General features: G+C 36.5%; 1 protein-coding gene across 1 annotated transcript; it reads left to right on the top strand.

Annotated features, from left to right (window-relative positions):
- The first annotated feature begins 22037 nt into the window (after positions 1-22037).
- LOC111391816 (WAT1-related protein At5g64700-like) lies at positions 22038-23399 on the top strand. Its single transcript, XM_023017081.1, has 3 exons — positions 22038-22259; positions 22349-22500; positions 23097-23399. The coding sequence occupies exons 1-3, from the start codon at positions 22188-22190 to the stop codon at positions 23254-23256; spliced, it is 384 nt and encodes a 127-aa protein (XP_022872849.1). The 5' UTR covers positions 22038-22187; the 3' UTR covers positions 23257-23399.
- The last annotated feature ends 702 nt before the right edge of the window (positions 23400-24101 follow it).

Raw genomic sequence — 24101 nt, 5'->3', positions numbered from 1 at the left:
TATTTTTCCTTAGTTTTTAGGGTTAATAGAAATATATTTCATCTTCTTCATTGTAAAATAAGATACATTTTTTGAGAGAATTAATAGAGAGAGAAATTCTTATTTTCAAATCCTTGTTCTTTTCTGAACAAATTTGAACTTATCAAAAGTGACATCTTGTGGCGTTCAACACCAGGTGTGAATTACGAATTGTATAATCAAGAGGTCTAAAAATTTTTGCATTGTGTTAGGTTGCTTGGTTCATAATTCTTTGTTCAAATCCAAAGTTGGGATTAATTTTGGGTTAAACAATCTTGTTGTGGATTTCGTAGCCATCGTTGCTATGCGAGTTCACATCAGTTGCACTTCCTTTGCCCTTAGGTAGGGGACCTATATGGTCCATGCCCCACTTAGTAAATGGCCAGAGGTTGGATACTGCAGTTAATTCTTGCAACGATTATCTTTGAATAGAGAAGAAACGTTGACATTTGTCATATTTTCACATAAATTGAATGGCGTCATTTTTCAAGATGGGCCAATAATATCCCTACTTAGTACTTTTTGTGCCAACGTGAGTCCTCCCAAATGGTTACCACGAATACCTCCATGAATCTTTCAGAATATATAGGTAGCTTTTTTCCCTCCAACGCATTGAAGAAAGGGGGAGGACAAGCCTCTTTTATAGAATATGTCATCTAGAAACAATAAATGAGCTGACCTCCTCCTTAGCTTGTAAGCCTCTTCTTTGTTGCAAGAAGGACCTGGTCTTTAAGATAAGCTATGATAAGTTGTATCCAAGTGAGGGTTCCTTCTATCCACATCACTTCTTCCACAGCAATGGAAGCCCTTAGGAGGTGCTAGATTAGCACCATCGTCAATAGTTCTGAGTCTTTGCTGTTCACTTACTTTGATAAGGCATTAGTGTAGGCGTTCTCAAATCGTAGGTTTTGGGCTAACTCAAATTTTTCGAAGGATAGGAGTAACTCCTTCGCCAATTTAAGGTATGTAGCCATGCCCTTGTCCTGAGCTGTGAAGTTGCCATTAACTTGGCTAATAATTAATTGGGATTCGCTGTTGATGAGCAACCTCCCCACTTGCATTTTCTTAGCCAACATGAGGCCAACAAGCAGTGCCTTGTGCTTAGCTACGTTGTTGGTGGCTTTAAATTCGAACTGTACTGTGAAATTCAACTTGTGACCTTTGGGGCTTACTAGGACCATCCCAGCTCCCAAACATATCTCTCTAGCTGACCTGTCCATGAACAAGTTCCACAGGTTCCATTACTTTTTCTCTGTCAGGGACATTAGCAAATTCTGCCACAAAGTCAGCTGGGGCCTAGCCTTTGATGGCTACTATTCTTTTGAAGAGGACGTCAAATTCACTTAGCTCAACTGCCATTTTAACAACCTTTTCGAGGCATCAGACTTCTGAAGGACTTTCCTAAATGGGAAGTTGGTCAACACATGTATAGTGTAGGTTTGGAAGTAGGGCCTCAACTTTTCGAAAGCTGTGATCAAGGCCAAGGCTAACTTTTCCATGTTTGGGTAGCAGGTTTTGGGCACTAGAAATGTGCTGCTAACATAGTAAATGGGTAGCTGGATAGTGCAATCTTCTCTGATGAGGACTACATTAATGGCCTCATTGGAGACGACCAAGTAAAGTTGTAGGGCTTCTCCAATCTTGGGTTTCAAGCTGATGAGGGTCCTTCCCTAGGTACCTTTTTTAGGCCCTAGAAAGCTTCTTCACACTCTTCCATCCATTGAAACTTCTTACCCCCTTCAAAACCTTTAAGAAAGGGAGACATTAGTCGGTGGCTTTTGATATGAAGTGATTTAGAGCAGCCACATGCCCAATTAGGTTGTGTACCTTATTTAGCTTTTGTGGAGACCTCATCTCAATCAAAGCATGAATTTTCTCAGAATTTGCTTCAATATCTCTTTGATTGACCATGTACCCTAAGAACTTGTCGGAGGCAATACTAAATGCACAATTGAGGGGGCTCAACCTCATTCTATGTCGTTGTAGAATTTGAAATATTTCATTCAGGTACACTACATGGTTGCCACGCGATTTATGCAACGTGATTTTTAAACCGCAAGTGTACGGTGTTAAGTTTTGTAATATAGTAAAGAAGTTAGGATGTCGAACCCACAAGGATTGATATTCAAGTAAATTGAGTACTATAATTATTTTAGCCCTCACTTTATTTAGACAATCAAATGTTGAAACGATGTTTTATGCTAAATCAAAATAAATGGGATGAACGATGCAAGTAAATGAGCATAAATTATAGAATTTCTTATCAAATTATGAATGCCTATGGAATGATTTCACCGTACCTTCGACAGTGTTTTTCAACCGTATAACTATTTCTATCGATCTTTCCAAAATTTATAGGCAAGAACGCTAAAGTGATTCTATTTCCCTCTCTCGAGCACCAAATAAAATCTATTTCTATATTTTAATTCTAATATCTCTATTCCAAATTAAAGATATAAAAATTATTAAGCACGTGGTTCTTAATTAAAACAAGCCTCAAAGATTCGCACCTTCTCTCGAAACCTACGAAATCTAGGTTATGTTGTCTTAGATCATGCCTAAATTTGCCTCTCTCGAGCGCCAAAATTTAAAACATCAAATCAATCAATTAGTGACCAGTTAATTGAAAGCATTGCGCACAAACAACATAAATAAATAAACGGAAAGATTAATTGAAATAATTAAAATGGAATCCAAACATGTCTAAAGCAGGCTACATCAACCCTAGGATTAAAGTTTAGTGCATAATTGAAAGAATTAACACAAGTAAATTAAAATGAAAGCACATGGAAAAGAAAAAAGGAATGGAAAAACTCGTTTGTAGCAGCTTGATTTCTTCCCCAAAATTAATTCCTTCAATTGTATTTGTCTTTCCAGCCGTGCCCCTTTTTCTCCTTTCTTCCTTCTCAATCCCAGAAGTTTGAGCCAATGAAAATCCCCTTCAATTGTTCTGTAATTGCTAACTGTTCCCTCTATACGTGGCTGGTTTCCACAGATTTGTAATGTGCGGCTCTCCCCCCCTTTTTTTTTTTAGGTTTTTTGGTGGTATTTATAGTTTCTAGGAGTTTTAGATGGGTTGGAGTCAATTTGGACCGAGAAATATATTTTAGAAATCTGAATTTCCCTTTCTCAGAATGCAGTGCCTGGGCGCTGCAATTTGGACGCCTGGGCGCTGAGTTTCTGTTGGAGTTACAGCATTGTGGCGCCTGGGCTCTGAGGATATAGCGCCTGGGCGCCCGGTTCGCCCGAAATGGTATTCCGCGCATATTTCAATATTTTCAGCATAACTTTCTTGTTCGATATTCAATTGAAGTGACGCAAGATATGTTGGAAAGGTAATTCAAAGGGCTACAACTTTGCTTCAGGCATCATTCTCCAATTCGATCGTTTGCTATGTCGAAAATGGGTATGAATGTGGGACTAAAAATCCGGTGCAAAACTTTTCGATTGGAAAATGATTTATGATCATATCTTGATTAAATTTGATCCCTTTTGACACCTTCCTTCATCCAATTGACTCCTACCACTCTCGGATCTTCATTACAAGTTACGATACAACTTTTGATTATGTGCACTTTAGTCCTCGAACTTTGGATCTCTTACATTTTGGTCCTTTCATCCAATTTCGCCAACTTTTACCTATTTCTTTCATTTGGCCTCTTTTAGCACTTGTTTTCTCCACTTCATCCATCCTTCAAAATAGCGTGAAAACCACATGTTAGCACCTCTAAAATATTCTCCAAGATAGCAAAATCATGAAATTAATGGCATAATATAATGAGTGTAAATCATTCATCAAAGGTCATCTACTTTCAAGCTTTTGATGAGCATGACATCTACGTAGACTTCCATTATCTTGCCAATGAGGTCGGGAAACATTTGCCTTTGATATGTAGCCCCAACATTCTTAAACTCGTAAAGCATCATTTTATAGCAATAAAGGCCTCTATCTGTGATGAAAGAGGTACTTTCCTTGTCAGTTGAGCACATGGAAATTTGATTGTAACCTGAGTTAGCATCCATGAAGCTCAATAGCTCATGTCTAACAGTGGAATCCACCAGTTAATCTATCTAGGAAGGGAAAATTGTCATTAGGGCAAACCCTATTAAGGTCAGAAAAGTCAATGCACACCCTCCAATTTTCATTATGCTTCTTCAATAAGATCAGGTTGGATACCCACTTCAGGAAAAGGGCCTCCCTGATGAAGCTATTTTTTATTAGATTTTGTACTTTTTCCTTTCGGACCTCCTATCTTTTTAGCTTAAGAGCTCTTCTTTTCTATCTATGTAAGGTAGCCTTAGGATCAGTTTTTAGGTGGTGGCAACCTACCTTATCCTCGTGCCTCCATGCAAAGACATCAAGGTTCCTACTTAGGAAGTCTTTAAGCTTCTCTTTGATTCTCGGCAATAGGCCTCTTCCCACCTGCACTAATTTAGTGGGATCTAGGGGGTCCATTTGGAAACTTCCAAGCTCTTCCATTGGGGCTCAGGTATAGCTCGTCGAGGATGAAAACTTCCCCGGGGACATCTACCATATTGACGTCCTTTTGCTCAGGACCTTGCTCGCCCAGGACGTCCATCACGTCTGTGTCAACTATCACCACATTAAAGTCCCTAGGCTTTGCTCGTGCTTCTTTTTGGTCACCCTTTACCATTACCATCCCATGTTTAGTTGGGAACTCCATACATAGGTGATGGATGGAGATAACAGCTCCCAACTCCTTCAAGGTGAGTCTTCCTAGCACCCCATGATAAGCTAATCAACTATTAACTACCAAAAATTCCATAAACTTCTCCCGCCTCTACCGCAAGGGTTATTTACCCTTCGAAATAATGTTATCCTCGGTGAAACCATATAAGGGGGTGGTAATGAGAGTCAATTCATGATCTAAAATCATTTTATCAAAAGTAGCTCCAAAGAAAATGTTGACGGAGCTGCCATTTTTCACTAGCATCTGCTTGAGCCCGCTACAGGCCACCATGGCCTTCACAACAAGGGCATCACATGAAGGAGTGGCACCTTCTGCATCCTCCTAGGTGAATACAATGGGTGGCACTTGATTTCTTCGAGAACTGCCGTCCAATATGTAGGGAGCCTTTAGCCTCCCTGGCATAGTTCCTTTAGGAATTCTTTGTTTCACCCCCGCATAGGGACCTCCAAATAGTATGTTGATTTCATGGGTGGGAGTATCCTCTGCTCGGGCTCGGTAGTCCCTATGTTGTCGCTGTCATCCTCTTTGCCTTTTAGCCTCATGCTCCTTATGGAAAGTGGCCTCCTTATGCGTAAGCGACTGGTCATTCCTAGGTGGGGCTATTTCTTTAGGGTGAATCATTTCGTCGATCATTTTGGGGCTTGCCTGTATGGGGTGTTGGGCGATAATGGGCGATATCCCTATAGTCTGCCATGTCATGGCTGTAAAAATGATGATACATACAATATTCAAAGGGGTTCGGCCTATCTCTAGGTCCCCAACCATGGCCTCGGCCTTTTCCTCTTCGGAGGGCTTGTTATACAGATCCAGCACGTTGAGTATTGGTCCAAGGGATAGCATCTTCATAAGCCAATGTAGGCACCACATTTTAGGTGGCCTTGGCAAGTGCATGTCTCGAGTTTGGAGCGATTTCGTTACCGGCCTCGTTTAACTGGTAGTCCATGAAGTAGGAGGTGGGTCATCTCCCGCATTACCTTTGTTGAGGCTGGAGGCCTCTACTAACTCGTTTCTGTGATGAATCAACTCTTCGTTGATAATCTCCTACCTTATTATTTTTAGCTACGTATCATAAGTAGATGGGTTCTGATTTTGCCCATCTCTCCATAATAAAGTGTTCTTATTTGGACATCTTCACAATGCCGACAAGGCCTCACGATCAATGACTTGAACCTATGAGTACAGGTCGGTTTCGATCGGTTCGTCTAAAGAACAATTCGATTCTGGGACACATCATTGAGAACCAGTTGGTTCGGATCTGGTTCTTGATGCCTTTGTAAGAGCGAAACGTTAATTCGGTTCTAATAAGTTTTTTTCCTTTTACTTTCTTTTTTTTTTTGGTAAAATATAGAACATCAATATTTTATGATTTTTGTTAACCATAATCACATATCATTTTCCTTTTTTACTCTTCTAGTTTCCATTTCTCTACAATTGATCAATTTCTTTGTTTCTTTATTTTAATTCATTGATTCTTTTCATTTCAATCTAGGATAATTGAAATCTATACTTAAATAATTTTATAAATACCATAGAATTTGCAATTCGAAAGCAATTTTAGTGAGAATTTGCAATTTCAAATTAGAATTAATTATTTTCACTGATTTTTCTCATCAACAACTATCGTTCACATACTTGGGAGTTCCTTTGTTTAAGGGGGCTAAGAGGAGCAATCTTTTGTATGACCTCATTATGAAGATCATGAATAGGATTTTAGGATGGGCTTCAAGATTTCTCTCTCATGGTGGTAGGATTACTCTACTGAGATCAATTCACTCTTTCCTACCACTTTGTCTTTTTAAGATTCTGCGACCTCCCAAGGTTTTACTAGAAATGTTGGAAAGTATATTTGCGAGATTCCTATGGGATTCTAAGGATCATGCACAGTGTTTAAATTGGCAGAGTTGGAAAGAGATCTGCTTCCATACTAAAGAGGATGGACTGGGCTATAGAAGACTACAAGATGCGGTAGATACGTTATCCATGAAACTATGGTGGTTATTCAGATCTCAGAGTTCTCCTTGGGCTCAATTTTTATTGGACAAATACGATAGAGGGACGCATTCGTCACTTGTAGCTATCCCTAATTCAGCTTCTCTTATATGGAAGTGATTGAAGAGATTTGGATAACTTGCCAAGCCACATATTACGTGACACCTTGGGATAGGTCAGATTTTTTTTTGGTCCTGATTGTTGGATGTGTGATACTTCTTTGGCGTCCATCTTCCCACAAGCAGTACACTTCTGCAACGGTATAAGAATTTTTCAATAACACATATGGGACTATGAATGATTATTAGAAGCTCTTCCGCTAGTTTTAGCAGAACAAATTGCGGACATACCACTATGTGTTGATGTCCCAGATTGCATTTTTGGGAAGGCTACATTAGATGGTAGATTTTTCACCGAGTCAGCATGGCAGTTGATCCGTTCTAGCGAATTAATACAGGATTCATCTTGTCTACTTTGGAGCCCTATCATACCTACCACAGTCTCATTCTTTTGTCAAAGATTATGGTAGGATTTGATACCTATGGATGTTATTATTCAGAGGAGGATTGGCAGTCCATTGGCTTCTGATGTTAGTGTTATTAAGAGATTGAGACCATTACTCACATTTTCACTGGTAACAGTATATCAGATTAGGTCTAGTAGCATTTTAGGAGTTTATTTCAGATTACTATGATTGTGGGTGAGAGTGTCAAATGGAGATTTCTAAGATGGCAATATTCTGGAGAGCTTGCTAGGAGTGGACATATTCACATCATTATTCCTCTTCTAATTTTCTAGTTTCTATGGGTCGAGAGAAATAATGCAAAGCATAGGGATATTCACATATGATCTCACTCCTTCACATTGGAGGATTATTTCGACCACTACATTAGCATTATGACATGTAACTTGCTCCACTCTTTAGGATTACTATGACCCTCCCTCCAACTCTTTTCCCTATTATGGTTTGGTAGCACAATCTGTCAGTCGAATCTGTCAAGATTAATACTGATGGATGTGTCAATGATGGCTTTGCGAGTGGAGAAGGTATAATCAGGGTCTACACAGGAAAATGCATTAAGGCATTCCTAACATCATATGGACAGTGCATGATACTGGAAGTAGAGCTCATGGCTATTCTTGATGGGATATTACTGCCCAAAGGCCTTGGATTTTCAGAAATTTGGGCTGCAACAGACTCTAGTGTAGCCATTTATTGTATCATCAAAGATGGAGGGCCATGGGCTATTCAAGGCATACTTAGAAAGATTGTAGCCAACATCTCCTTCGATAGAGACACAATTTTCCACATCTTCAGAGAGGGGAACCAAGTTGTCGATGCTCTTGCTACAAAGGGTTGGGATCGCCAACGGTACCAAGTATACGGACCAGCTGACCTACTGCGACAAATTAGGGCACTTGTACAAATAAATAGGCATGGTCTGCCCAGCATTAGAACATTATTTACATTTATATTTATATTTATATCTTATTCTTGTTTTTGTCTCTAATCCCATCAGGTCTTATTGTAAGGGAAGTAGTACTTCCTCTTTTATAGCTTTATATTTATTCTGTTTTAGCATTCACTTCCATTGTAAGGGAAGTAGTACTTCCTCATTTACTGCTTTCAGTATCTTCACATGTAACTACGGTATTGCCCCATCACAAGTGAGGGCATATTAATAAAATCTCAAAGGCGCCACCTTCCTTTACCGAAAAAAAGTAGAATAATTGGAATTCTTGATTAATGAAAAATGCTCATTGAACTAAAACTGAAAAGATCTTTATTTTTAAAGCTTTGGTTTACTATTATAGATGCTCAGTGTACTAATCTTAATTTATGTCTTATTTTCCATGAAATGGGTTTTGGAATTTAAAATTAATATATTCAACAAATGGGTACTAACAACCATGCTTGTTTAATAGTTGAAACTCTATTAATGGTGTGTAGAATTATGTTTTTGATAATGTTGATAAGTACGTGACTTAAACCACTTATTTGATCTCATTTAATAGTCAGCAATATCTTTTGAATTTTTGATTAGCAAACACTTTGTTTACATAATTTCAAAGTAAAGAACCGAATTGGTCCAAATCGGAGCTTGTTGGTACGAGTCCAATTAGGTTCCTTAGCTAGATACGAAACCAATGGTTCCATTACTAAGATTCCCACTATATTCAGTTCGGTTCGATTCTGTTTGGAACCGGACCGAACCATGCTGTGCCCACTCCTATTCCTAGGTGGTAACCTATTATACCAAATTTTAGCTGTTCCACTAGGAGTTAGTGGAAAACTCTGCACTTCACAGTGGGGTGGCGCCTCTTAGGCTCATCTGGGTTTTGTAAGTGTTCATCGGGTTGCTTCTTCCATTGTGTTTTGGTATTTTCATCATCAAATAATGGCTCAGCACCTGGCATTTCACAATTCATGTAATAAAGGCAAATTTTCATCATCATCATCATCATCGTCCAAATCATAGGATCGTTGTGTTCATTTGAGTCATAGTTTTCATCAGCCTCATATCTGGGTGGTGATGAGAAGGACCTGCTTGGTTCGCTACCTCGTCATCCCTCATTTTACACCTATTTCTAGGTTGGGTCTCCGGTCGCCAAGTCCTATGGCCTATTTTTAAGTACTGGGGATTGCTGAAGCTGCCTGTGCCTCGCTTTAACTAGGCTAATACTATCAGAAACACTGCTAGACTTTCGAGGCCTATGTTCTGGTTTATATACTGGAGATAAATTGTCTCCCATATCAAAAAAGGCTACAATGGGTACCATAAAAGCATAATTAGAGGAAATATCAAATCCCACTTCTCTATCGAGAGGACTAACTACCCTAGCATGTAAGGAAGATGGGGCCTTCTAACTTTGTACCTCATCCTCTTGCTGATATTGTCCTTGGGGTACAAAGGAAGGGATTGGATGACCTCCTGGACCTACGTCTGTATCAAAAGTTCTTGCATTGCCAAGTTTTGGTTGGTGATGTTTCTTATATTGGTTGCCTTGGTGGCAATCTCCCTAGTGATTTGAGCAGTCATCCTCATTTAACCTCGCCTATGATGGTGGTGGGGTCGATATCGACCCTCTGGGATAGCTACCAGCAAGGCTTCATTGTCCTTTTCCTCACCGTTTTGGGAGGTATATCACCATCTGAACTCATATTTTCTCAATCCAAAAACTCGAATTTGTCAACTTTTGCAGCTTCTTCTTGTTCTTTTTCAAGAACAAATCTTTTTTCAAGTAGGATGCCTAACTATTTTTTCAACAAGCTTTTTCCATGTGTTGGTCGTAGTTATGGTGTGATTTCCCATGGATGGAGCCAATCGGTTGACCTAATTTTTGGTTAGGACCACGATGACAACATATGTCAGACCTACTTGTACACATGTGATCTAGTTCCAGCACACAAAGACAGATCAACTGTTGATAACATTCCTAAATGGGGCATGGGAGAAGCTCAACGACACGAGAGAGTGGCGTTCAGATTTCGATGATATATTAGTGAAATGATTATATAATAAAAACCGATCACTAACATCTCAACAAAAGCAAACTGATATCAATTCTAGCAATTAAGGGTGTAAGGGAGAAGATAGATAGTAGCCTTGAGTAATGAGAGTTGCATTAGCCTTGAAATGTTACATGGAGGGAGTATTTATAGTATTACAAATGAAGTTGTGGCCCTCGAAAGAAAATGCACATGGCCTCATCTCCTCAGCCGAAGCATATAATCCTAGCCATCACTTTGACTTTCCTAACTTGTGGTTCATTTAATGCTCTTACACATAGCAGTCATTCTATTGACAAGACAAGACATTCATACTGATTACAAAGGTCACATCAATCATTCCAAAAGGATTTTGCACATAAATTCCAAATCCCTGAATGGCTGAGCTTCGAATTTGACCCAAGCATCATTTCGACAGCTTCGCTTCTGGGAAAGAGGTGTGAACGGGCCTCAGAATTGGCCTCAAGGATTCGTCCTCTATGGAGGATGCTTCAGTTGTAGTGGGTCTACAACTACAATGGGTTGGCCACATGCTACAAGGTGTAACAGTTTCTCCTAAAATAATAATTTTTATCTCCTATATTTAGATAGATTGTAATTATCCCACTATAATAGAATTCCTTTATATTTGCTTGTGATTTTTAACCCAAAGCTACATTGGGGATTATTCACATAAAATTCAAGTGTTTATTTTATTTTCAATTTTTCCTCAATTTCACTTGAGTTGCGTTCTAAATGTTACGTTCAATTTCCTAAAATTTGAGCGGTCAAAAAATGCTACAAAAGACCTTTTACAGCGTTTTAGCATGTATTGCAGGGGTCGATGTTGCCGTTGAGGGAAGAGATATGGCAACATTTCTGAATATTGTGAAAAACTGACATAGATTGAATTTTTTAATTAATTAATTAATTAATTAATTAATTATATTTATTATTATTATTATTATTATTATTATTATTATTATTATTATTATTATTATTATTATTATTATTATTATTATTATTTTACAATGTATGATTGATTTTTAAAACTAAAGTGATTCACTAAAAGCAAGAAACAGGAAATTCATAATTAATCATAAATTGCATGCATACCCACATCAAGAAATTCATAATTTCATATGTATAATTGATTTTTAGAACTAAAGTGATTCGCTAAAAGCAAGAAACAGGAAATCAATGTATGAAAAGGGGGGGAGGGAGGGGGGGACAAGAACCCTAAAAAGAAGAAGAAGAATAAGCAACATATCATTTAAAATCTACTTCGCAGGAAACATAAACACTTTACAAAACAAAAAGTATCACAATTTAGAGAAAAAAGAAAAAGGAAAAAAGGGAGGTTTACCCAATTGAACTTGCTCAACTGCTTAAGAGATTCTTCCAATAAGTTTTTTTGGTTTAGCGAAGGCTAAAGTAGAGCAGTTAAATAGAAATCTCCTGGTACCATGACACCTCATCCTTGGTGTTAACTGCCTCGATTTGAATCAATGACGTGTTTGGATACTTGTTCGATTTCGATCTCCTGTACCCCAGTATCGTCCCCCTCACGTACAGCCTACAGCCAATCATGGAATTAAGACCAAAAATAAAAAATAGTGAAATAATAACAAGCATTATAGATATATGCGTGTATAGAGGCACACAACGAGTTCTCCTTGACGTCTCTCCACCATTTCCAGCAGTTGGTTGTCGTATTGTTGGGGTGGGCAGTTCTGCTTTATTACCAAAGTGGAAAAGCCACATGAGAAAACCCTAGAGACGTGAAAGGTGACATTAGCAACATTCATTTAAAAAATGTTTTCAAAAATCAATTATGTTAACCAATGGCAACATTCAGGCCCGGTCCTGGACTTAGGCGAATGAGGCCTGCGCTTCAGGCCCAAGATTTAAGGGGGCCTCATTTTGGCCCTTTTTTTTTAGTTTAGCTGGGCCAAATGAAATGCCCAATCCAATAACTAAACCAATCCCAACCCAACAATCCATTTACCCATAAATCCCAACCCAACAATCCATTTATCCAAATCCAAATCCAATCCATTTACCTAAATTCCAAAATTTGAAAATTCATATCAAATGCACCAAGTGTTTGTGTCGTCTCCGACTTTCACAACTGTCACTCTACCATCAGGTCACAGTCACTCCCCTCTCCACAGTGACACAGTCCGGTGAGTCCACCACGAATCTACCTTGGCCCTTTTTCTAGCTTTTGCTTCTACCGTCGGCTTCGCCGCTCGCCTTAGTCACTTGCTTCGCACTCCGCAAGACCGCAGGATGCAACCTGCAAGTCCGTTGTCCGCACTCCTAGGCCCGGTCTTGGGCCGAGCGAATGAGTCCTACACCTCAAGCCCAAGATTTTAGGGGGCCTCATTTTGGCCCTTTTCTTTTCTTTGTTTTTTTTTAGTTCAGCCGACCTAAATGAAATGCCCAATCCAATAACTAAACCAATCCCAACCCAACAATCCATTTACCCATAAATCCCAACCCAACAATCCATTTATCCAAATCCAAATCCAATCCATTTACCTAAAATCCCAAATCTGAAAATTCATATCAAATGCATCGAGTGTGTGTGTCATCTCTGACTTTCACGACTGTCACTCCATCGTCAGGTCACCATCACTCCTCTCTCCATAGTGACACAGTTCGGTGAGTCTACCACAAATCTGCCTTGGCCCTTCTTCTAGCTTATGCTTCTGCCACCGACTTCGTTGGTGGCCTCAGTCACCTGCTCCGCACTCCGCAGGCCGCAGCCTGCAGGTCCACCATCCGCACTACACAGCCCACAGGACCATAGAAATCCCCTTCCCTCCGCTAAATTGGCACACGTACTTGCTGGCTTGCTGTAAGGCTGTGAGATTTTACAATTTTTGAATTTTTTTTTCTCGTTCTATTGTGGAAAAATTTACGATTTACTGATTTTTTTTACAGTATTTGAAAAAGAAGAACCAGAAGCCCCTCTACGAAGCTTTACTGAAAGTTAAAGAAGGTACTTTTCATCTTTCACTTTATCTTAAAGCATGTGTGAACAGGCGTGAATTGGTATACATAAAAGATAATTTGCGTTTTCTTTTTCCAATATTATGATTGATTGATTAATTGCAACTATGAACTGGTGAATGATTTTTAGGTGAATGTAGAATTGATTAATTGATTAATTTCTTTTTCCATCTCATCTGTGAATATGTTCTTAATGGTCTCAGGCGGTCTCAGGCGACAGGCATGCAATCAAATTGTGTTGATAAATGTGGCTTTCTTAGGTTGCATTTAATTATGTGTTGATCATAGTTGATGAAGAGAAGATAAGATTTAATATAGGTTTAGTAGTGTCACTAATCGATGTAATTACTTTATCCTTTTCCATTGCTGCATCTTAGAGTTTGAAATCAATAAGTTGGAAGCATATGTTTGCATCTCAAGATCCTATTAATAGCTGTGAAAGGATGTACTCTTATTCTCTTTGGTTTCCTTGTTTAAAATGTGAGAAAGTATTCTAACCTCCGCAAGACCTCTTTCTGATTGTGAACTTTTGATATCAGTTTTGAATTGATGTATTTAGTCTGTTGATTGAATCATTTAATGAATATTTTTGTTATATATTTCTGTGCTTCTTAATTATGTTTAGTCAAACATACTTTAATAAATCAATGCATTATGTGTCAAGTGCCTTTTTATAATTAAATAAAAAATTGACCTATCAAAAAGTGCTTTTTTATTTAACAATATTTAACAAGTATGTTACAAAGAAAATTATTAAGATCAATTTTGGTCCACGAAGAAAAATTAAAATGAACACAGAAATTGAAGGACGTTTTTCCTTTTCTAATCTAGTTAAGCTTGTGGTTCTCTGATCTAGTAATATCCATGTTTTAACTAAATTAAAGTTTTATAATTTATCATATACTTGTTATTTCTTCCATTTTAATCCATCATACACTTGTTATTTCCTTACATGTTTCTTTTTCCTATGCTAGAGCATCATTGACACAATCCAAAAATTGAGATCAACTTACCACTAGTTCTGAAAATGAGATCATTCTCAAGGGTGTAATTCCACAATTTTCGTCAAAATTTCACTTATCAAGTAAGCAATGGCTTACCCCGAAGTTGTTATTGAAGAGATTGGAATTGTTTGAAGCCGTGTCGGCTTATATAATTGTAGCCTGGTCGACTTATATGATTGCTTATTGTAGGATGAATAATTGCACAAGCGCACGTAGTAACTATATTGGAAACTATAATTGTGAGATGATTGAGTTATTTTGTAATTTTTTTTAGGCTAATCATTGTACATTACTATGCCTCCTAAATACGAGTCTGGTGCTCAAAAGAAGAAAAGAAAACGAAATGAAATTGTATTAATTCAAAGTCAAGCAGGGGATATTAACAAGTACTTCAAAAGTGACAATGTGAATGCGTTGAATGAGGATGAAGTAGAGATTCAACCTACCCATGTTAATGAAGAAGATGATAAGGATGAAGAAGTAAGTCAACCTACCGATGTTAACGAAGTAGATGATAAGGAAGAAGAAGTGATGAAGCCCGTCTCTAATAATGAAAAAGATGATAAGGAAGAAGAGGGTTGCTTTTCTCTAAATTTGGATGATCCCAGGAATTGGAAAATTATTGATCAAAGAACAAGGGATTGCTTAGTTGAAAGGGGTCCAAAAAGAGTCGATGACATCTTGTTTCTGAAAGACTATACAAATAGACATTTCGATTCTTCACAATATAAGCGATTGCTACCAAATGGGAAAACAGTTGATAGAAGATGGCTAGTATATTCAGTGTCTATGGACAAGATCTTCTACTTTTGTCGCAAGTTGTTTAAAACAACAATAATTGTGACAAAGGTTGGCCAACTAGGTAATGATGGATTCAAAGATTGGCATAATTTGCAAAGTTGCATGACTAGTTGGATTGAATTTGAAAATAGGTTTCGATCAAAAACTACAATTGATAAAAGCGTTGAATTGTTGATTGATACTGAAAGAGAAAATTGGAGACATGTATTAACAAGGATAATCGCTATTGTTAAAAGACTTTCAAAAAGCACATTGCCATTTTGAGGAGATGATGAGAGGCTACATGTTGAGAACAATGGCCTATTTTTACAAATGATCGAAATGGTTAGTGAATTTGATCCAGTAATGCAAGAGCACCTTCGACAGGCTAAAGCAAGAGAGATTCAATATACGTATCTTGGAAAAAAAATGAGTTGATACAGTTGTTGGCTAATCAGGTGAGAAGTTCAATTGTCAAGAAAGTTAAAGATGCAAAATATTTCGCAGTTATACTTGATTGTACTCCAGATGCAAGTCAGGAGGAGCAAATGTCTTTAATTGTACGATTTGTAGATAATTCGGCAGACTTACCTACAGTTCAAGAACATTGGCTAGAATTTTTGAAGGTATATGACACAAGAGGACTTGGACTTGCAACCGAGCTTCAAAAGACTTTGATAAAAATTGATCTCGATATTGATGACATTAGAGGGCAAGGGTATGACAACGGATCTAACATGAGCAGGAAACATAAAGGTGTGCAAAGAAAAGTTCATGAAATTAATCTTCGAGCTTTCTATACTCCATGTGGCGCTCATAGTCTAAATCTAGCATTATGTGATATGGTGAACTGTTGTTCGAAAGTTGTATCCTTCTTCGGAGTGATACAACACATCTACATATTGTTTTCCTCTTTTACCAAACGATGGAAAATTTTCAAAGATAATGTACAAGGGTTACATTGAAGCCATTGTCACAAACACATTGGGAAAGTCATGTTGAAAGTGTGAAGCCTATAATGGAGCAAATTGCACAGATAAGAGATGCATTACTTGATTTGGCAAAAAGTAATGAAGATCCTAAAGTGAAGAATGAAGTCGAGTCATTAGCAACTCATGAACTTCAAAATTTTGAGTTTTTGTTTGAGATGATAATCTGGTACAGATTGTTGCATGTTGTCAATATTGTGAGTAAATTTCTTTAAATCAAATCCATGGATATTGATCATGCCATCGACCTCTTGCAATGACTTGTTTCATCTCTTGAAGAATACGGAGAAATTGGATTTCCTATTGCCAAAGATGAAGCGACGAAAAAGGCAAGCGAAATGGGAATTGAAGCTGTAATTACAGAAAAACGCATAATTCGAAGAAAAAAATAATTTGATGAAAGTGGTAGTGATGAGGTAAAGCAATCAGCAGAAGAATCTTTTAGAGTTGAGTACTTTACTTTTATAATTGATCAAGCTCTATCTTCTCTAAAGATCTGATTCAAACAATTCAAATAATATGATGACACATTTGGATTTTTGTTTAATTTGAAGAGGTGAAGGGGTGAAACTTTTTCAAGTTTGTTAAACTCTTGTTTGAATATTGAGAAATATCAACATAATGGGCGTTCGGACATCAGTGGGGATGATTTATGTCCGAAGTTACAAGTCTTGAGGTGTTATATACCAAGTGAAGCAACAAGAGCAATTGAAGTGCTACAATATTTGAAGACATTGGATATTTGTTTTCCAAATACTTATATTGCTTACCAAATTTTTTAACCATACCGGTTACAGTTGTATCTATGGAAAGAAGTTTCTCAAAATTAAAGTTGATCAAGACCTATCTCCGATCAACTATGTCACAAGAAAGATTAAACGGGTTGGCTATGTTATCAATAGAAAAAGAAATGGTTGAGCAGCTAAGTTATTCAGATTTGATTGATATTTTTACCTCTAAAACAACAAGACGAATAGTATTTAACTAATTGTTTGAAATTTTTGGTTTGATGGTTTATAATATAAATCGTTTCTATGATATATTTCGTTGTTGTTTTAATGTTAGTTTTTTAAGTTAGCAATGAGTCGCATAATACATCTTTGAATTTTGTCACTAGGGGGCCTACTTTTCATCGTTCGCCTCAGGGCCCGTCAGACACAGGACCGGCTCTGGTAACATTCACTTATTAAAATGTTGTGATAGACCTCTTTAGCAACATTTAACTATCAACTGTTGCCATTTATGTGTTGCAAATGATCATTTTTGTGTAGTGAATCCTTAGTTACATAATAACATTTTTGTTTAATTCAAACTATCAAAAGATAATAACATACACTAGTCGGCAAACAAAATAAATCACACGTCACCAAGGTTATTTTCTTTATATATTGCAAGTACATTATTATTTAAAAGTCAAAGTTAAACATTAATTTTATCAACACATTTATTACGACCTACAACTACTATACACTACTCATTCCTAACACATTATAATATCAGTTGCCTAAAAGTAAAGCCAAACAAATACTTAGTCATATATGTCGCAGTATAGTTGCTTTTCAATTAACGTGAGTCATTTATACGAGAATTGTGGATTTAAAAGTAAAAGTAAGTAGGGTCAATTTTCATGTATTACACAAGTTCACATCATTGAATTGTTTCAAAATTGCTTACATTCAAATGACTTTGTGATCAAGATTTCTTGTTTATCATTTTTCTATTCTTTACTGTGTTTTGCACCTTCCTAGAAAGCTATTCAACCTAATTCTTCGCCGCTTCTTCTCCATCTTATTTAGTTTGATTTTAGATAAGGAGAGAAAATTTTAATTATAGACTTTCAAGTACATGTTTGTATGATAAACTATGCAGATATTATTGTTACGTGTTTGCACACTTGGACAACACACCGAGGTCCACAACCAACTCATGCTGAACCATGTGGCATTCAAGCCAAGGTGATTTGCATAGTCGAGGCCCACAAACCGAGATCCACAGAAGCCTAGGCCCATATATATCGAGGCCCATCTATCACTGCTTCTTGAGGAGCTTTCGAAGCCCATATGTCGAGGCCCTTTGAAGGTGGACGAGGCCCCATTGGCCGAAGCTCTGTAGCCGAGGTAGTAGCATCCTAATCACAAAGCAGCATCTTCCATAGACGCTTCTCCCAAGAGATCATCTGCACAAAGATCTTACTTGAATGATTGATAGGACGTTTGTCATGAGTGTAAATGTTAAGTCTTGTCACTAGTAGAGGCGGCACTGCCAATCAATGAACGTATAGTAGGCTAGGTGCGACTGATGCCTACAATTTAACATGTAAATTAACCGGATGAGGCCATGTGTACCCTGAACTAAAGGTCACGATCTAACTTGTGACACTATAAATACTCCCCCATGTACCCCACACAAAGGCTAATGCAAGAATCAATACAAGAAATCATACTTTACTCAACTCTCTCTTTCTTATTATCTTGCAACACAAACGAGTTCATACATATTTAGATACACATTTACAAACATCGATTGGTAATTATTGTACAATAGGTCTACGAACTTCCCGCTGGATTCTGAACGTTCTCATCCCGTGCTATTGAGCTACTTCCACGCCCCTAATCTATCTGTTTTAGACCGTCCACGTGTCTTAGTGTGTCGAAATTTCGCTCACGTGTGCGCGGGTGGGTCTGGCATCTGTTGGCAATATTTTTTGGGGTCAACAATTATATACAAAAGAATTTCAGTTTAGGGTACTCAAATATTTTTTATTTTTTATTTTTTTTGGGAGAGAACTTTAAAATAATAATGAAGGATGCATTGTGAAAACAAATTTCGAAGATATCTCAATAATAATCAATTATGCATCTATATAATTATCTCAATTCGATTATATAGGTTTATGGTCATCATGTAACACTCCAAATTTTTTTTACTATTTTTCATATAGACCTAAACTTAGTATTGATCATTTAGCAAATGAAATAGTCCATGTCTAGATTTGTCGTCACACTAAAAGCTCGAAGGTTGAAGTGGTAAACTCGACCTGCTTATTTGCATAAATGATTTATTTTCATACACGCACTTTTAGAGTTCATCGAAAACTATTTGGATCAAATATTTAAGTATTTTAAAAGTTGATAAAAATATATCAATATTATACTCATTTTGTATGTCGTGTTAAATAACATAAATTGTCTCAAGAACTAAATTTGGACTAGAAAAAATTTGTTTATTTTGATAGAAAGAAAATTATTCTAATCCTATATATATATATATATATATAACAGTAAAATGAAGAATGGGACGTTTCTTAGGAATTGAAAAATGGAAAATCAATCGTTTATTTATTAATATATTAAATTAATCTTTTCAACTTTTACACAACTGTCCCATCAATGAATACTAATTCCCACACTCACCATGAATGATTTGAAATAAAGAATAGGTTAGTTGACCTACTGAATTCCCCCTAATGTGTGATGGTTTGTATTTAAGTGACTATTATATATATAAAATGTATGAGAAGTGTTTTTCCCCTTCACATATGCACCACCACACATGAAAATACACATATTAAAATGAGATATTATCTTATTCACGAGTCATTTTCAGATTTATTTAGTATCAAATCAAGGTAAGAATTGTACAAGTGGTAAATTCTTATTTTCTTGGTATTTTTATAGCTTTTAGCATGAAATATTCTAAGGCCTTCTGATCGATTTTTATGTTAAATCTTACGGGATAGACCATTTGGTCAAATATATAAACCCTAAGGGATATAGGAATTCTTAAGAAATTTTTTGACCCATTAAATATCACGACTAGTTTGCTCTAAATCTAAGAAATGTCAGTATGACGTGTCATTTTATATTCATACCATGTTAATAAGAATATACATGTATTACTTACTGAATGTTTTTTCTAAAATACTCACTCTTACTAAACTTTCGTATTAGAACGGGTTATGTGGATGCGTGAAAGATTGACTGAGTGATGCTTATGGGGTTGTTAAGTAAAGTCTTCAGAAATTATAACTGCCAACTTTTATTTGAATAATATCTTATGTTAATGCACATTATTTAATATTTTTAGAGATCCAGCATTCGACATTTTATATTAAACCTTAAATTAATAGTTTGAAATAGAGTATTTCAAGAATTATATTTAATATGAAAACTTTACTTAACTTGTTATTTTATCGTTATCAAATTATCGATCACAATTTCGAATTTCAACCCTTAATAAAAGTGTTATTTTTGCTTAAATTGGATGAAGAAGAATTTGGTAACACGTAAAAATGAAAATGATTTCTGGATGCTACACATCAAGTCCATGGAGTCTACTTGATGTTGATATGTTTGAAAAAAATATTCAAACGAATCAATTCTCCGTTGATCTTTGCGTTGATTAACAATGTTAAAGAATGCCATTCAAGTAAAACTTGAATCTAGGACTCATCATAATTTTCACGATAGAATTCCAATACATAATTTTATTATGACTATCATATCATGTGACTATTTGACATGCCGACATGTAGTCAAGGAGACCCCACACGTTTTCTTTTCCTATCCACTCAAAGGGAAGAAATGAAAAATAATACAAAACGACAATCTAAAATTAAGAGTCCAGACAAATCATTGACCAAGTGGATTGACCAAGGTAGGATGAAATATCCCAGTTGCATCACTCAATTTGACATTCAAAAACCCCCATTTAAGCATGGAAATTTCTACAAAATGGTTTAGTTTTAAATAAGTGTGCGTTAAGGAATTGATTAAAATTAATTAAGTGGTTATAAGACGTAGATCCATAAAAATGTGAGAATAATAAATTGATATTAGTTGTGAATCTTATGAAACATGTAGATAAAAGTATATTAAACCAACTTAAATTATAATTTAAGGTATATTTGAGGTAGATTTTTTGAGATAGATTTTGTAAAAAGTGTTTTGTTTGGATAATATGTGATTAATAAGTAGAAAAAAATTGTCACATGCAAAATTATTTTAATGAGAGAACGTGTAATTAAAAATGAGTTTGAAAAAATAAGTTTTAAAATTTGTACCAAACAAGCGCTTAACCACTTCCCAAACATGCATAGCTTTATTCGGTTAGGATAAACTTCTCCTAATTTGGTATCAAACAATGCAAATAGTTTACAACAATAACTCGTAAAGAACTAGAACATGAGATTTAGAACTATAACCCACAATCTTTAGTTTAAGCGAGTTAATTATCGACACAACAATGAGATAATAAATAAAATAATTGCATTTTTAAGTTCCCAACGAAGGAATTCTTGTGTGAATGGTTGGACTCAAATTTTTAAGCTGAAGAATTGTCCAAATGTATAATGGCATGGGGCCCCCTCCTTCGTGAGTGGAGTGTACATCAGAGTAATGATGTGAGGCTCCCTCCCTTTGTGAGGGGCATGTACATTGGAGTGTACACCCCGTGTACGTGTAGCAAAGCTTAACTAAAAATAGTGTAAAGTTTGGGCCACACATGACTGATCACCTTAATAGGGTTGGTAACAATTCGGTTCGACCAAAGCCATCACCAAACCATCAATTTTTGGCAATCATAGCTGTACCATAATCACATAAGTTGGTTTGGTTCTGGCAATTAATAACCACGAAAATAAAAAAATTTTATAGGCCCAACCGTCAAGTTGGAAAAAAAACCAATGAAAGCAAAAACAAATACTAACCAAATTTAGCAAACAATATCATAAATGAAAATGCAAATAATATCCCAATTCTTAAATGCAAAATTCTAATTTAACAAACAATTTTCATATATGTTTAATATTTATGTAGTAGGGTGTAGGATTACTGGGTTAGGCAAATTGGACTTAGCGGGTCGATAATGGGCCAAAATTTTGAACCTGATAGAATCATAGAAAGAGTAATGGAAAGCTCAATTGTTCAATTAATTTTTTTTTTAAATGAGTAATCTGCTTGGGACGGGACGGGACGGGGCGGGGAGACAGCGTAAATACCATACTCGCCCTGTCCCGACCCGAACCGGGGACTAAATGTAGCTTCTTTTGTTAAGTTTACACCAATCAATCTCCTGATTGTCGATCACTGAAAACTCACATGCAACGGTTTACAAGATCTATCCTGCGCTATTCTCATTAAATGTTTTGATTTGTATTTTTGCCTCTCTACAATCATCAATCTTGGCCATGTTTTGGGCAAGAAATCCACACCTATGGAAGCTAGATTGGAATGTACAGCTTTTAGCCATTGTATATTGTGTAAGTGCATTTCTTTTCTCACATCCCCCTCACATGCTACATTTTTCCATTTATAACATTTTATTAACAGGCAACCTGATTACTAACAGGGAGTGGTGATATCAGCATTGGTATACTGGCTGCAAACATGGTGTATCGGTAAGAAGGGACCAGTCCTTGCAGCAATGTTTAGTCCCTTAATCCTTGTTATTGTGGGGATCTTTTCAGCAATTGTTTTTGCAGAGAGACTTTATTTGGGAAGGTAAGAGACACTCTACAACTCTAGTTACCCTTGGTTGGAGGGGCACAACCAGTTTTTAGGTTGGCCAACCCTTTGTTGGCATGTCAGGCTCAACTTATCTTGGCCTGGCACAGCCGGGGATGAGGGCTTCTACTTTCTCGGTAAAAGTTTTCTCCCTTCTTGTTTTCTTAAGTGGCTCACGTGAGCTAACTCGCATGAGACGCAAGCCTCTAAAGCCAAGCCCAGCATGGCTTGACTCTAATTCCAGGGCCAGCCTAGGCAGCCCGTCATGCACATCTAGGGGTAGGGGAGATTGTTGCCAATCAACTTTTGAGCGCATCTAGCATCAAAACCTGATTAAGAAGTGCTATTTTCTCTGTCACTACTGTTTATCCCAAAAAATAAATCTTAAACCAATATTTGTTCATGTTTTTGGGGGTGGTGGGAAGGTGCAATGAATTCTTCGATCCCAAGGCTGGTAAGCGACAAAGCAGGGCCTCACACCAAACATCTAAACCAAAAATTCTACCTTAATTTGTGTATGTCTTATACTTTGCATTCTTTTTGTTCAAATTATGATGTATTAATTCTTTTGTTGTTGATTTAAATTTGCCTAGCTTGATAGGAGCACTTCTTATCGTGTTTGGGCTATATTGCGTACTCTGGGGGAAGAAAGACACTGAAAAGCCATGCACCAGTAGAAGAGGCTATGATGATGATAAAATCCTAGACATTCCAGTGGATAACTCTTACCATGATGGCTCCCATCAAAACTGAACAGCAGAGATGACAAACTAAGTTGTAGAGACAAAACTTAGAGCTCCAAGAAAAATTCATAAACAAGTTATAACAGTGAGCACTTCATGATATCAGTTACGTAGCAGAATGACACAATTTGAACCCTTTTTTTTTTTTTTTTTTAAATAGAGAGGGAGTTTGACTCTCTACTCTATTTTTTTATTTTATTGTATTTCATAGAATATCTATTAATTGAAAAATGAGGGAAAAACAACACTTGAATGTTAGAAAAAGAAAAATGAAGAGCAAAAAGTAGAGATGTTGTTGGAGTGTCTAAAAAAATGATTTATTACATTTAAAGATGCTCTATATTATGATCAATATACTTTTTAAAAATAAAGACCTCTCAGAAATATTCTAATATACAAACGCATTTTTAGTATCCTAGAATTTAACAATTAATAAACTCATTTGTGTTTCTATTCCAAACCCCCATGAAGGATTTTTGTTTCATACAGTGGAATGACGAGAGCGATAAAACAACATAGTAAAAAAGAAAATTTGTAGTAGAGGTTCCAAACCTTTCAAAAATAAGTCGCCGGTCTCAATCCTTCTAATCTTAGCACTTACATCTCGAATCTTTTATCAAATTCGGGCACAAAAGACCACCTCTAGACAATTTTTTGCCAAATGACTGTTAGTTAATCGAAAGTTGAGCATTTGACCATTTTTAAAAAGGAAAAATTGGTAACTATAGATTTTCTCACTAAATCAATTAAAAAATATTACATAAAAGGAAACATAAAAGGAGAAAAGGAATTAAAAAGGAGAGATGTTTTGAAACTTTTCCTGAAAATTTTAAAAAAAAATAGGGACTAAAACGT

The sequence above is a fragment of the Olea europaea genome, unplaced genomic scaffold (genome assembly GCF_002742605.1).
Source record: "Olea europaea var. sylvestris unplaced genomic scaffold, O_europaea_v1 scaffold834, whole genome shotgun sequence".
In the NCBI taxonomy this organism is placed as follows: Eukaryota; Viridiplantae; Streptophyta; class Magnoliopsida; order Lamiales; family Oleaceae; genus Olea; species Olea europaea.
This window is presented reverse-complemented; position numbering and strand designations above follow the sequence as displayed.

What these genes read in the sequence shown, in the direction of transcription:
- LOC111391816 (XM_023017081.1), top strand. Translation starts at nt 22,188, where the DNA reads ATGTTTTGGGCAAGAAATCCACACCTATGGAAGCTAGATTGGAATGTA. An exon ending in TTTTAGCCATTGTATATTGT is followed by an intron (nt 22,260 to 22,348) that starts GTAAGTGCATTT and finishes GATTACTAACAG; the next exon opens with GGAGTGGTGATATCAGCATT. An exon ending in GAGAGACTTTATTTGGGAAG is followed by an intron (nt 22,501 to 23,096) that starts GTAAGAGACACT and finishes AAATTTGCCTAG; the next exon opens with CTTGATAGGAGCACTTCTTA.